This window comes from Quercus robur, chromosome 11 (assembly GCF_932294415.1).
Source record: "Quercus robur chromosome 11, dhQueRobu3.1, whole genome shotgun sequence".
NCBI lineage: Eukaryota > Viridiplantae > Streptophyta > Magnoliopsida > Fagales > Fagaceae > Quercus > Quercus robur.
This window is the reverse complement of record NC_065544.1, coordinates 26,006,130-26,022,755: the sequence shown is the minus strand read 5'-3', so window position 1 is coordinate 26,022,755 and position 16,626 is coordinate 26,006,130. Positions and strand designations below refer to the sequence as shown.

General features: G+C 33.3%; 1 protein-coding gene across 2 annotated transcripts in view; it reads right to left on the bottom strand.

Annotated features, from left to right (window-relative positions):
- Positions 1-5,312: 5,312 nt before the first annotated feature.
- Positions 5,313-16,626, bottom strand: part of LOC126705604 (GATA transcription factor 24-like) — a 35,630-nt gene continuing 24,316 nt past the window's right edge. The window contains exon 7 of one of the 2 annotated variants that reach the window (XM_050404692.1): positions 5,313-5,498. In XM_050404692.1, coding sequence (XP_050260649.1) covers positions 5,400-5,498 — 99 coding nt within the window. In that variant the 3' untranslated portion in view covers positions 5,313-5,399. Of the gene's footprint in view, positions 5,499-5,559; positions 5,668-16,626 lie in introns of those variants that run through there. The other variant, XM_050404693.1, reaches the window with a different exon arrangement.

The window sequence follows — 16,626 nt, the reverse complement described above, 5'->3', positions numbered from 1 at the left end:
AAAAATAAAAAATCGTCCAAATGCATAAAACTCCTACTTTTACAAGATTTGCAAGTCATTATGAAAGACAACCTTATCCCCAATTTTTGGAAAGCTTGATTCTTGAACTCAAACTCACAACATATTGTGTTTAGTAAAAAGTACTTGTCATTGCGCCAAAGCCCGACCTTTACTTTTTACCGCAACTAACTTTAAATTTTATATTATTATTGTTTTTTAAATGAAGCAAGCCCGAGGTCTAATACTACATAAAAAAAATATTGAGATCATGCAATCAATAATCCAATGAAAGTAATATATAATAGCTTTATTAATTTATTTTATGAGTAATAGAACTTACGATAATATATAATGGTTCACCATCGAATATCCATTTAATTTTACCAGATTTGGGATAATATATAACTCTTCTTTTGTTTTCTTTTCTTTTTGGGTTAACTGGAATAGATTAGCAGAAAAAACTAGAGAGTTATGGCTCTTCAGGTGTAAGTAAAACGAGTTCATACTAAAAGGTGAACATAACTTGAATATAACATCTTGCATTCTTATAATATTGGCAAAAATTTCATTTAAAAAAATAATATATAAAAAAATACACATTCACATAGTGGGAAAAGCATCCTCAAGTTTTGTTGGAGAAAATTTAATAATGAAATAGTGTAGCACCCAATTTACAACCTTCACGACATAAGGACATATATATCGTAAATTTAATCGTTAGATTGTGCAGTATTACATTGAAAATAAATTTAGAAGTTTTAATGATTAAAATGATATTTCACATACTTAAATCAAATAAAAAATCATAACCAAATAAAATCTTTACAAGTTAATATGCATTTTTGGATTATGATGATTGGTTTTTTAAAGAATGGATTTAATTAATTACTTGGCATAGCCAAATTGGATCAAAACTAAAAGTGATCATAAATCTTTGGATGCCGGATAATTCTGAAAGCTTGCACTTAAATTATGTGGGACACACATCGTACCATTCTCTTCTATAAATAGATGAGGGATCTTAACTTTAAAAGTACAATTTGCTCTTCGATAAAAATTTTAGTAAGGAGGCATTAGGTGATTTCTAATCCTTTTCGTTAATCACAACACTTTATCCCTCAAAAGCCTCGAATTTATGACGTCCTTAGCATTAATTTGACTCAAAGAAAAGCTCAATCACTTCCCAAATTTAAAATTATCTGAACTCTGTTGAAATCTTCAAAGATTCAATGGAGGTGTCAACAAAACTATTGGAGGAAGGAGGTGCTAACCAAATTTTCTAGGTTGAAGGAATGAGGTGCTACACAAATTCCTAATCACCCAAGGAACCTTGAAGAGAGGAGGTGCTGCCCAAGACCAAGATTCAATCTCAAAGAACATCCAAACCCGTGTTCAAAAATAATCATCAATAAGCCATGACTTTGCCCAAATTTCCAAAAGACAAAAGGAATTTTGAGATGATGTTCAAAGAGAGGCATTGTCTATATAACTAGAAGCCCTACCATTGACTCTGTTTCACCAAGCCAACCATGCATGCATGGGCCAAAATGGCAAAATATCCCTTTCGCCCAAAAGTTCCAACAAAATGCCCCTGTTCTGAAACTATCTAGGAAAATGCCCCTGTTTTAAAACTCAATTTTTCTAAAAATTGAATTTCAGTAAGGAACTTGAGTTCATGGAACTCGAGTTCCTTGAAAATTTTCAAATGGAACTCCAGTTTTATAATTTTTTTTTTTTTTTTTAAAGTTTGATTGCCTATAACTCGATTTTTTACAAATCGAGTTTTATATTGAAATCGATTTTTAGAAAATTGAGTCTCAAAACAGAGGCATATTGCTAGATAATTTCAGAACAATGACATTTTGCTAGAACTTTTGGACGAAAGGGGTATTTTGCCAGGGGTATTTTGCCATTTTTGCCTGCATGCATGTGTAAACCTTGAACCGAGTAGTATAGATTCAAATCTTTGGTTAATTATTATGTATGAAAACATGTTTGTATTTGATGAACATGCTAGTTATAAATTTCAGTACCTAATATAATAACGATAAAATGTTTTTTTTAAACCCTAATTTTCAATATGTTTTATTGATCATAACATGTTGGGACGATGCTTGTATGAAATGACCATGACCAACATATTCTATAAGACTGGCTCGTTTGGAAGGGTGGAAGTCTAATACCTTCCCACCCTATAATTTAGCCTCTTAGATCAATGATTCTAAACTTGACTTTATCATGTAATTTTCATTTTTCTATTTAGAATGTAACTAGGAAATCAAAGTCATTTAATCTTTTTAGATTGTATCTAAGAATAAAATCAAGTATATTCTTTTTTATGTTCTATCAAATGTAAATATTCATTTGAATAAATAAAAAAGAGGTATTTATTTATTATTATGGTTTTTTTTTTCAATTTAATAAAATAGGTAATGACTATGTGTAAAACCCTAGACATAGGGGGTCAAATGTCACTAGTCAAACCACTTATTTTTTTGTTAAGAAAGTCAAAATATGTCAAACCACATATATTAAGAGGCAATCAACATAATTCACGTCGGGTAGACTATAGAGGATGGTGTGATGGAGATTAGGTGGAGCCTAGAGAGGGTGAGTCACATGTAAGGGAGGGTATGTGCCATGTGAAGGGTGTGGAAAGATGTCCATCTACATCACTATAGAAAGGGTAAAGTTATCTTATGAGAGTGAAACGGTCTTTTAAGATATCTCTCTCATAATATGTATGGATCTCACATATGTGGGTCTCATATGTTATGAGAGAGTGGTCTCATGAGTCATGAAATCATCTCATGAGATAGCTTCTGATAGAAAGGAGTCCCTTGGTGGAAAATTGATATGAAGTGTTATCCCCAAGCATATGGCTATGTTAAATTACAGTATTAGGAATGGAGGAGACCCAATTTTATGATTTATGGGCATTTGTATTTAATTGTATTTTTCTTTTTTTGGTGTAAGAATAAAAAAGAAACAACGAGTCACACGTAGAAAATAACAAGACCAAACTCTATTAAAGTCCAAAATCTGTCCCAAAAGTCATGAATATTTACGAAAATAACAAGACCAAGACATATTCTCTTTGACCAACTTTTTCTCACATTCCCACAAAAAAACAAACAAACTTGTTCACACATATGAGAATGATGCTTCTTTTTCTGCCAATTTGGTATCCTTCCCCAAAAATAAAAAAATAATAAATTGGTATCCTTCCCCACCCTACTATTTTCTTTTGAAGATATTAATATTTTACATTTAACATTTTCCTCAAAGTCTAAAAATATCCTCTATTATCCCAACAATAGCTATAATAACTTGTTCTTATTAAGATGGCAAATGATGCTTTTCTCACAAATTTGGTATGGTCTTCCACTACTTGAGTAAAGCTAGAGAAACAAAAATTTTTATAAACTGTTAATGCGGTGAATTGTTATTGATAAATGAAAAAAGTGATGTTAGTGATGGGTTTAGATAAAAACCAATAAGAAGTTGGTTACATCAACAATTTGTAAAAATATTGTAAATAATTTGTAATTTTAGCATTTCTGCCACTCTTCCACATATATAAATTTTACACATACAAGATCTTTTAGGATTCCTAAAGAGCATTGCTATGTTTAGTTGGAAAAATTTAAGGTAACACCAATCCTATCTTTTTGAATTCCCTTTTAAAAATGTAGGTATCTTTTGATTCTTTTCATGTTTGGGAATGTTCTATTCTTTATAAAGTGATGATTATATCCCTAATGGAATAGACTTTAACTAAAATATAGGAAGTTAGTAACACTTTCTAATCACCTGCTTATTTTGTGTATTCAAACCGATTTTATATTATGGCTATATTTATCTTCAAGGATTACTGTTGACTTTAATTTTTATCTCATATTTGTAATTGTTAGTCTCTTTTTTATTATTTTTTAAGTTTGATTGATAATGCATAATTTTCTGATAAACCATAAAAGAATTTTGAAATAATTTTTTTGGTTTGGTTACTTTGGTATGTGTCATTTGGAAATATCTTTTTTTTTTTTTTTTTTTTTTTTTTTTTTTTTTTTTTCATTTTGAGAAAGTTGTCATTTGGAAATCTTAGACTACTATTTTAGGAGATTTTACTTAATATATGATTCATATTAATTATTTATATATTTATAGGAAGCCATATAAAAGTGGTGGGTAAAAAGCATGACATTTTATTTAAAATTGTAAGACTATTTTGGGAAGAATACAAGATTCTTAGAATAAACCAAATATGAGGATTCTTAAGAATAAACCAAACAACCTTTTGAGATTTCTTGAAATGATACTTTCTCCAAACATTTCAATAAAGGACATTTCCATTTTTGAGAATTTTTCTAAATGAAACTGATAAGTTCATATCCACTCATGCTTTTACTTTCTTAGCTAAATATTCAATAAACATTCCTAAACATTTATACAAACTTCAAGGGTAAGAGTGTCATTCTCAAGGAGGGGAGTATTCTCATGGAATAGATATGTATCTTTTTTTTTAAATCAAATATTTCATTAGGAAAGTAACAACTTTAAGGAAAAAAAATATTTATACAAACTTCAAGAGACAGATTGTCATTCCATGAAACATTTAGTTGGGGGTGTCATTTCAAGAAACCTCACAAGAGGTAAGTCCAATTTGCCTAAAGTTTTAGGGCCTACACCTTCATCAACCCAATAAGCAAATGAGAAAAGAGAAGATATAGAAATGGGCCGAGTTTGTTTACAAGTGAGCAACCTAGCTTGCAGATCTGATTATTGAATGAACTATAGCTATTTCCTTGGGAAATGGAGCTTGCGTTAGAGAATTTTTACTCTCAGAAAGTCTATATCTATATGTAAAATTAATACACGTTGGAAAGGAAGTAGAGGATGTGAATATAGGCTAAGGAAGCTACCCTAGTTCCCTTTCGCATTAAAATTTTCAATTATAAAAAATAACAAAATAAAAATTTAAAAGGCTTCAAGATATGAGATTGTTCTTGTTGATTATTCCAACTATACTTCAAACATGTGTGCATGAGAAGTTGAGGGTGGGGTTTGAATATGTGAAAGAAGTAGAAATTGAATTCACCATTGTTTACAGGGGAAATTTTTTTTTTGGCAATTTCTGCTTTTTTCATTGCGGAGATATTAACACAAATGACAAAATTTAGATGACAAATCATAATGGCCCATGCTCTACTATACCCAAATTACAGAAGTAATAAGTATGAAGAATAGTACACCTATTGAGGGCACGAATATATATATATATATATCTACAGCTGATCAAAGTAAGTTGAAAGTTATTACATTGAATTCAGATCTATTTAACATTTTTCTCTAAAACAACAAATGGCACAGCAACTGCTGCAGGAGATGCAACTTTTCACTCACCTTTCAGCAGTTACAGCAGAGATATCGCCATTAGAGGAGGGGACAATGTCTGTAGTTGTGGTTACCACGACTAAGTCATTAGCTTCACCATTATTCTGTGATAAACACCCATGAGAAGAGCAGAAGACAAAGGGTAAGAATTGTCTTCTGGGGGAAGGCTTAAAATTTCAAACACTAGGGAAGTAGCTATGCCTGTTCAATTAGCTTCACAGAAGGATCCTGGATAGCCACATTTGAAACCTTAGACAGATCTCTTAAAATTCCCTGCAAAATTCAATAAGAGTGGAATAAGGATGAAGAAAAAGGGAAACAATTCTTCTTATTTAGTTTTTATTTTATGAGCAGGCCAGAGGATGACAAGCACTGTGTAATACACACGCAAACACAAGGCGGGACCAAGAGGAGTACCAAATTAGACATATTAATATCAATTGATTTTGTTGGACCTAAATGACCATGATTGATATTTGATACTGATTTCACTAATTGATGCTACTAGAGATATTTGATTGCTATTTGAATTTTATTTCAATATATGATGTAATCTCGTTATGAGTTTTATTTTCTTTTATTATTGGTAATTCGGTACTATTGTAGACGATTAAATTGATGATATATGAGTTGGAAGTATTCTTCCAATGTTTGGTGTTGATTCTAAGCAAGTCCAGGTGCTGATTCCAAGCAACTTAGGTGTTGATTGTCACATTCTATTTTTTGGTTTTCATCACTTGGTGCTACATCTGAGCAAACCCTAGCTACTGATCCCTAGGTCATATCCCTTTGTTTTATTCCACTTCTATTTTTCCAACACAAGTCCCCTTCTTTGAGTTTATTGTCTTGTATCACTAGTATACAAGGCCATAGATGAATAAGAATTTCATTGATACAAACAATGAAGACTCTCAACTAAAATCATACAAGACTCTCAACACAAGTCCACTTTTCTCTCTCTCTCTCTCTCTCTCTCTCTCTCTCTCTCTCTCTCTCTCTCTCTCTCTCTCTCTCTCTCATGGAGCTAGCTAGATGCTATATTTTCTCCTCACAGCTTAGTGTTTGTGTGTGTGTGGTTTTTTTTTTTTTTTACTTTTTTTTTTTTTTTTCTATTTAGCCAAATTTCACAGAAGATTGTTGTCATTAAGAATGATACATATGGTCCACAGTCAAGTGGAGAAGTGGCTTTAGTCTACACGGCTAAGAGACTTATCATTGAGAATGATACATTTATTGCAATATCTCATGGAAAATGCTAAGGAGGACTGAATGGAGCATGACAAGGGATAAGAAATAAATGGTTGTTAGGTATTTTAGGCAGTAGTAGGGCTTAAATACCAAATTTTTTTTTTTTTTTTTGAAAGGGACTTAAATACCAATTTTAAAGTCAAGTAGATTATAATTATATGCAAGTGGCTTTGGTTAAAGCAATCAAATTATCAAACACAATTTGCGTTTCTAATTTTTGAAAGGATGACACCATCTCTGATATCCTAGGGTTTGTTATTTACCTTGATGATAGAGATGGTGTCTCTCTTCCTCTTTTACATATCTATATATAATATATTTAAAACAAAGCACAAAACTAGAGGAGCTGAGATGAACTTTTTTATGTTTAAGGAAAGTTCCAGTGTTATTGATCAACTATTTAGAGTAGCCATTTATTATTGATAATAGACTCAATTTAATTCAAGGAAGAAGGTAAAAAATTGACCTTGTAGCAATTAAGTATTGACTACCGGTCTTAAAACCTTCATCGTTTTTCATGTATCATATTATATGGATTCCACTCTATTTGGTGGGTTTGATGCACACCTAACATTGTAAATAAGTTTTACTTAACTATATATGATATATTCCTTTTAGAACATAACTTTCAAGCCATTTGAAGCTCGTTCAAATTACTACCGCACATCGTTGGTGCAGTAGTCACTTCACAAATATAAATGTTTGTGGAGTGTGGAGGGATAAGGACTGGGGTTCAAGTCTCCAAGAGAGAGTTTCACATACATATACATTTAGATTAAATTAGAGTATAAATTCTATCTTGTAAAAAAAAAAAAAAAAAAAAAAAGAAAAGAAAAGAAAAGAAAAGAAGGAGGAAGCTTGTTCAAACTTTCTTACCATAACTTATTATTAACTAAAGTATTAAATTCAATGAAAATTTATCAACTAAATATATAAATATATCTTCCTTTTTCTTACTCAAAACAAGACCTTGGGTTTAAAAACTTGACTGGACATAAGACCTTAAAAGAAAGTGGTTTTCAATTTCTAGTCAACTTGGGGTTCAATTGGTGGAAGAATTAGTGACATCATAAATTATCTAATTAATAATACAAGTAAATATAATCACAAATAAATTTGTTTAATATATATATACAAAAAAAATTATAATCTTTAGTCTTTGATCTTACTCTTTAAAATATATAATGCGCTTTTTATTTTTGAATTTAACCTACAATACCTGCTATACTAAGGAAAATTGAAATACATTTTGGTGAGAAATGCCTACACCCTGTATTCTCAAACCGTGAGAATAGTAGATGCATTTAAAAATAAATAAATAAAAACCAAATTGGGCTTCATCATTGCCCGTCTACGCCAGTATTGTCATTTGTCACCCACCATTTTGCTAGCTCTCAGCATCACTTTGATTTTTCTGCAAATTTGCTTTTTTTTTTCTAACCCTCGTGTATGACTCTCTCCTTTAATTTTGTCACAAAATTAGCATCAAATGCTAGACTCACCATCTCACACGGCACACGGAGTGGCTCAACACCCTCTCACTGGGACCGCATATATCGTTAGATTAACACCAAACTTAAGAAAGAAAATTACATTTCCTATTCCTTCATTACATAGATAGATGCCAGATTTTCTCTTCACCGCCTGGTCTTTGTCTTTGTTTCTCTCTTACTTCGCCAAATTCCACAGAAGAAAGCTGTCCTTGAGAATGATACAGTAGTCTACACGGCTAAGGAAAATGTTAAGGAGGACTGAATGGAGTAATTGAAAAAGAAATGAATGGCGTGTAAGGGTGACGTAGAGATTGGTTTAGAAAATCCCTATTCTCTTTTCTATTTATTTGCTTCTCCAGCGTTACAGCAATACAAACTCCAACAGAACATTATAATGAGTTTATCACTTTCTTTCGTGATGTTCACGCAGTTTCTCTTTCTATTGTCTCTGCTTTCTCTTGTTTCCGCTGGCTCTTTTTCTTCGGTGCAGCCACTATGTCATGATGATGAGAGCTTTGCGTTGTTGCAATTCAAAGAAAGCCTTATCATCAATCAATCCACATCCGCTTATTCAAAGATTTCGTCGTGGATGGCACAAAGTAGTGATTGCTGCACGTGGGATGGTATTCAATGTGATGAAAACACGGGTCATGTGATCAGCCTTGACCTCAGTAACAGTTCTCTTTATGGTTCTATCAACTCCAGCAGCAGCCTCTTCCAGCTTGTTCACCTTCAAAAGCTTAATCTCTCCATCAACAACTTTAATCACTCTGAAATCCCCGTTGGAGTAAGGCGTCTTTCAAAGCTTACTCACCTTGACCTCTCTTATTCTGGATTTTCAGGTAATTAAGATCCCATCAGAAATTTTACAACTCTCTAAGTTGGTTTCCCTAAACCTCGCTCTGAATCCATTGAAGCTCCACAAGCCTGGTCTCAGAAGTATAGCTGAGAAGTTAGCAAACTTGGAAGAACTAGTTCTAAGTGAGGTGGACATATCGTCCACCGTTCCCAGTATCTTAGCAAACTTATCTTCTTTAACAACTATTTTTCTTAGAGATTGTGGTTTGCATTGTGAGTTTCCGACCAGAATATTTCAGCTACCAAATCTCAAGTCTCTCAGTGTGCGCTTCAATCCAAAAATCACTGGTTGTGTACCAGAATTTAATAGAAGTAGCCCCCTTGAAGATTTGAGACTTGAAGGCGCAAGTTTCTCTGGCAAGCTACCTGATTCAGTTGGTAACCTCAAATCCTTATATTGCTTGGATGTTGAAAGTTGCAATTTCTCTGGTCCAATACCATCGTCATTTGCTAACCTGACGAAGCTCACATATCTAGATCTTTCAGAAAACAATTTCAGTCGTGGGACTCTCTCTTGGGTTGGTAAGCAAAACAAACTCACTATGTTACGTCTATATTGGACCAATTTATATGGTGACATTCCGTTTTCTCTTGGAAACTTAACTCACCTCACAACTTTTAAGTCTTTCTAGGAATGAATTAACTGGTCCTATCCCATCCTGGTTAGCAAACCTCACCCAACTAACAAACTTGTATCTTCAGAAAAATATTTTGCAAGGCCCAATTCCAACGGCTATTTTTAGTCTTATGAATCTTCGAACTCTATATCTATCTTCAAATCAATTGAGTGGCATAGTGAAATTTGACTTGTTTCGAGAACTCAATAGCCTCTCTTTCCTCAACCTATCTATGAACAATCTTTCATTGCTTATTGATCCAAGTTACAACACTGTCCTTCAAAAATTTAGGTTATTAGGACTGGATTCTTGTAACTTAGGTGACTTCCCAGATTTTCTTCGAAACCAAGATCAGTTGGAAGTTTTGACTCTTTCCATGAACAATATTCCTGGCCAAATACCAAAGTGGATCACGAACTTTAGTAAATACACTCCAGATTTTGGACCTGTCTGGAAACTTCCTCACAGGTTTTGATCAAACTCCATATGCTCTCCCTTGGACCAATCTACAAATTTTGGACCTTATATATAACAAATTTCAAGGGTCTCTCCCAATTCCACCACCTTCAATTGTTGTCTATCAACTATCAAGTCAATAACAACATGTTGAGCGGCATTATTTCAGAAATGATTTGTGATCTGAGTTCTCTTTCTTTTCTTGATTTGCAATACAACGACTTGAGTGGCTTCCTTCCCCAATGTTTAAAAGACTTGAGAAACCTTTCCACTCTTAATCTACGGCACAACAAATTCCATGGCAGCATTGGTCAAATATTCATGAAAGGAAGTAAGTTAAGGATGATTAGCTTGAGTCAAAATCATTTTCAGGGGCCTATACCAAGGTCACTTGTTAATTGTGTCATGTTGGAAATTCTTGATCTTGGAAACAATCATATAAATGATGTTTTTCCCTCTTGGATTAGCATTCTTCTAGAGCTAAGGGTCCTCATTTTGCGATCGAATGAATTCCATGGTATCATTGAAAAACCCAAAACAAATTTTGGATTCCCAAAATTACGTGTCATTGACCTCTCTAACAATAACTTTATTGGTAAGTTGCCATTAGAATACTTCCAAATTTGGAAGGCATGGAGAGCTTTGGTGTAGATCGTGCAACGCATATGCAGGGTCAGATTTATATACGAAACAATGGCTGGGCGTGGGCATTCTCGTACACGTATTCAATGGAATTGACAAACAAGGGCATAAAGAGGGAATGTTGGAGAATCCTAGATTCCTTTGTGGCCATGGATCTTTCCGGCAACAAGTTTGATGGAGAAATTCCTAATATTATGGGGAATTTAAAAGCGCTTAATATGCTCAACCTTTCCAACAATGTTCTTAGTGGTTCTATCCCATCATCTTTGGCAAACCTCTTAAACCTTGAATCACTGGACCTTTCTCAAAACATGCTATCTGGAGAAATTCCTCCGCAATTGGTAGACCTCATCTTCCTTTCATTCTTGAGTGTGTCTCACAATCATCTTGTGAGACCTATACCACAAGGGAAACAATTTTCTACATTTGGAACCAATTCATTCGATGGAAATGTAGGATTGTGCGGAAGCCCATTGTCCAAAAAATGTGCCGATTCGGAGGACCCACCCACTCCACCTTCAAATTTTGAAGTAAAACAAGGCTTAGAGTCTATATTTGAGTTTTGTTAGAAAGCAGTTGTGATTGGATACGGAAGTGGATTTATAGTTGGAGTTTTTGTTGGGCAAATTATAATCAAAAGGAATAGTGATTAGTTTATGAAGTGTTTTGCAATTGGCCATCCAACTGGAAGACGGGTAATGTGGAGGAGTCAAAAATAAATTTAGTTGGGAGGGGCATTGTATAAATTGTATTACTTGATAATATTTGATTGTCTACTCCAAATTCAATGCAATAGGGTTGTGTGGTCTGTGGCGTGTGGTGCTTTTCTATACTACATTTTTTTTTTCTTTCTTTCGGAGCCGTTTCTAATTATAAACTAGTTTTCTAGTCAACAAGTTAGGTAAAGTAACTATTTACAGATCCCTCTTGATGGTTTTAGCTGAACACCCTTTCCAAATAACAAAGGATTTCTACCAATTTCGTTAGTTGCCTGATTTTGAAAAGTATGTGTGAAACTAGCATCTCGAGTTTTAAAAACTCGAGATCAATAGCAAATCGAGTTTTAAAAACTCAAGTTCCAGAGATCTAAGACAGCTGACATGCATAAAAATTCCACGTGGAACTCGAGTCTCTAAGACTCGATTTCCAGTGCGTACCCACCAATCTCCAGCAAATGTTCAACCCTTCAAAACCCAAAAACCAACAAGACCCTTTTCAATACAAACCAAGACAACAAAAAGGAAGCAATGCCCACAACCGAAGACGACAAAAACAAGACCCTTTGCTGTGGATCTTCTTCTTCTTTCTTTCTTTCTTCTGGGTTTCCTTCTTTCTTCTCAGTTTTTTTTTTTTTTTTTTTTTTTTTTTTTTTTGGGTTTGTACGTTTTTTGTTATCTATTTGAAATCTTTTTTTTCTGGGGTTTGTACTTTTTTTTTATCTGTTTGAAATCGAGTGTAAAAAACTCAAGATTTATGTTTTTTTGGTCTCGACAGTTAAAAACTCGAGATCTATGTGGCATAAACATGTCCAACTCAGCAAACTCAGCAAGTGGGAAGTGAGTCTTTGAGGCTCAAGATTGATATGGAACTCGAGTTTCTAAAACTCGAGATGCTAGTTTGCATTTTTCTTTCAAACCCATATTAACTTACTATATTCTATCCCTTCACAATGTTAATATGCAAATATCCCCGGTTTTAGCTCAAATGTTAGATGCTTTTTCTATACTCTCTTTGCTTATTACAGTCCCACTCTACTTTCTTTCTTTTTTATTTATTTATTTATTAATTAATTTTATTGTACTCTTAGCAAATACTTATCTATATTCTATATACTATTCACTAACCCGTGCAATGCACAGGTAACTTTTAGCTCAAAATGTTAACATGTTCAAGTTTATATATTTATCTAATTTCGACTATTTTAAAGTTAAATCATCTCCAATATGAAATTGAGAAAAAGTAATTAAACATCTCGTATGACAAAGTATTTGTTTGGATCTAGCGTTTAGTTGAGCGTTTCTGCATTTGCGTTTTACACTTTATGGGACCCACGCTACAGCGCGTAAAAATAAACGCGCAACTCTTCCCAGCTGAAATGCAGGATGAAATCAGCTTGAACGCACCGTTTCAATGAAAGCTGGGTGTGTGCATGTCCTATTCTTCGTGTTCTTCACCGTTCTTCATTTTCTTCACCGATCAAACCCAGAACATGACTATTCATGTTCTTGAAACCCAGCAAACCCATCAACCAACAAGTGATCAAAACAGTAAAACCAAAACCATATGAATCAAACCCATGTGAAAAATAAAATCAAACCCACGTGAAAAAAAAAAAAAAATCAAACCCAACAACCGATCAAACGATCAAACCCAGCAAACGCAACCGATCAAATGGATCTACCCAGCAAACAGAACAAATCAAACCCAGCAAACCCACCACCGATCAACCCATCCACCACCACCGAGTTCCGATCAACCCATCAAACTCCCTGCTGATCAACCCATCCACCACCACCGAGTTCCCAAATCAAACCCATCATACCCACTGCTGATCAACCCATCAAAGCCACCGCCGATCAACCCATCCACCACCACCAAGTTCCCAAATCAAGAAACTAAAACATTAGTTCTTCATAAGACCAAACTCCATGGGAGAAAGAGAGAGGAAGCTCCACCTCGTGCATATCGAAGAGAGAGAGAGATCGATGTCTACTAGGAAAGGAGTAAAAAAAAAAAAAAAGGCTACTAGGGAAGGAGTGAAATAAAAAAATTAAAAAATTAAAAAAAAAATAAAACAAAAACAAAAACGCGCTACAGTATTTCGAACCTAAAAACGCTCTATAGTAGTTTTCACTTATTTACTATAGTGTTTTCAGTTTTCAGTTTCAACAAAATAAGTTCTATCCAAACAGAAATTGTCAAAATTTTAAACATCGCTAAAAATGAGAAACATTCAAATTTTATATGGTAATATATTACACAATAATATATTACATAATCATAACGTGCTATTACACAAATACAATTCCTTGGTAAATGTTAAGATAGATGACAACTATTTTATATTATCTTGAGTAAAATTTAGTCCCACAATTGTAGTGTATCACATAAAATCGGAACTACAACCATGTAAAAAGAGAAAATTAAAATTAGATATAATAACAAAATTCTTTTACACCACAATAGAACCAAGAGAATTATTATAATGCATAATCCAATATGAGTATGAGGCTAGGAGTTGTACTCTACATTATTGCAAGGAAAAAAAAAAAGAAAAAGAACAAATCTAGAATAAAGAACAAATAGAGAGTATATCTAATTAGTTAAGAAATCAAACAGACAAAATTCTAGTAGTGAGGATTGAGGAATAATCAAAATTGTAACAAAATAAATATAAAATAACACAACTTTACCGTCAATGATTTCCCTACATCTACATCACACCCAATTACTCTGTATTTTATTGGCTTTCATTGAAACTAAACCAAAAAAAAAAAAAAAAAAAAAAAGCATAAATCAATTTGCAATGTTTCTTAATCCAGTGTACTCAATCAAGTATTCTTGTGCTCACATTGAGATGCTCCATGGAACATAGTGGATGCTCTGTAATTTTAGTTAATTGTTGATTTTTGGTTGCCAAATTCTCCACTCATTACAGTAAAAATTTCAGTGTCATTTGCTTTACTCAAACATGAATTCAATTACTTCCTTGAGAAATAAAGAGTGAACCTCCTGAAGTCCAGGCCATAGTCTGCAACTCTCCCAAATCTAACAGATTGTATAACATGCCAAAAAGATAACCAACTAAGAATAGAATAATATACAAACAACGTAACAAACATGTTTATTAGTTTAGAGAGAAAGCAACGTACCATTCCATTGCAATGACCACCATTAACTTCTTCAACATATTTTCACCTTTAAATTTAAAACAACAAAATTAAATGAAACCTTGATTATATAAGGGGGTACGTTTCATGTGTGGGGTGTGGAATATGATGTTTAATTGTGTGCATCATCACCTTTGATAGGAGATCGTGTGGTGGAGAATTGAGATGGAATTTGTGGTTGCGAAGGGGCCCAATTTCATGATAACATACACAAGGAAAGAAAAATTCTAGAACCATGACTAATTAACACCCATTTTCAGTTTTCCCGACTATCCCATGTGGGTGACAATGAGTGATAAAAATTAAAAAAAGAAAAAGAAAAAAAAGGAATGAGTCAATTTAAAAATGACAAGTAATATGTCAAACGTCAATTGGTTTTTGGTATAAACAAAAATTGAACACCAATTCTCTTATTCAATCATCAAATTCTTTATCAGTTAAACTAATTAAAACTCACAATTTATCACATGATCCACATATAATAGTTCTGAAAAAAAGTGTAAAATTAGCTATAGTCTTAAAATAATTTCAAAAGGAAATGGTGTTGGGTTTTTGGCCCAAGCTGAACTTACATCTAAACTCCCACCCAATTTCACAATATGTTTAGGTATCAATTTGTTAAAAAAAATTAAGAATAAAAAATTATGTGCATTAATTACAATATCACTTAAGCATGTTATGAATTTGGGTGTGTAATTAATTGTATTGCTGCCTTATTCAATATTCATCCACAAAATTCTATGCAAATATTATAAGCGGATAACATAATGAGTAGAACTTGGAACTCTCACATAATTTCTTGATATTTGGGTGTTTGTATTTATTTTTCTTTTTCTTTTTTTGGGGTAAGAGTTAAGACATAAACGAAGACTCACCTAAAAAAACAAGAGACTATTCAAATCCAAAGTCTGTCCTAAAGTCGTGCAAGCTATGGTCTCTTTGACCTACTTGTTCTGTTCTCACCTATGAGAATGATGCTTTCTTTGGCCAATTTGGCATCCTTTCCCACTACTTTCTTTTCAAGATATCTATATTTTACATTTAATACAAGGTAATGACTAATGACTTAAGAAGATATATGTTTAATTATTTTAAATATTGTAGAAGCAAATCTCTACTATTCAATTAAAACTAAAGCAAAATGAGTATAGACATTGGCCATTGAATTAGTGGGGGGTGGAAATGTGAGATTATCGAACAATACATATCAATTTCTTTCAAAAAAATTGAACGAATAATAAACACACACTAAGGTGTTGCAAATATTTAGCATTGAAGAGGAAAATATTAAGTCCATATCGAAATCAACTAACAAAAGCTAAAGGCTCTTTACCATAATTAAAAAATAAAAAATCGTCCCACCGCACAAAACTCCCACTTTTATGAGATTTGCAAGTCGTTATGAAAGACAGCCTTATCCAGTTATCCCTAACTTTTGGAGAGCTTGATTCCTGAACTCAAACTCACAATATGTTGTGATAAGGGTAATTTTTAGAAAGATATCAATCCTGGACCAGTCAACTTTACTATACAGAAGACGATGACTCTGTCCTAAAGCCAACGACTTTCTGTTGGACAACCAAACTGCCTTGACGTGATGGAAAGCTGATGAAAAGAAGCTGACGGGAGTAAAAGGTCTCTTGACGGTTCCAGCATGGTTTTTGCTTAGGCTCCACGAATAAGTACATAAGGAAATATCTTACGCCTCACGGTTAACCCTAATTGAAAAAACCCTATAAGGAAAGGATTCCTCAAAATACGCGCATTAATGAGGATCTTCTCCACCAAGAAATGAATGTCAACTCTACACTACTATAAAAATCCCAAAACTCTCACAAACTGAGGTACACATAATTTCCCCAGTTCTGGCACTCTAGAGTTGTGAAAGTTCTCTAACTTGACCTTCGAAGGGTATTTGGCTGGTACCATACCGATACTATCTACAAGGTTTTCTTTGTTTTTGTTTCGCAGGTGTTGTCTCAAGCACATGAGGATTGTGTGACTTACTGATGATTTTTGACATCATTA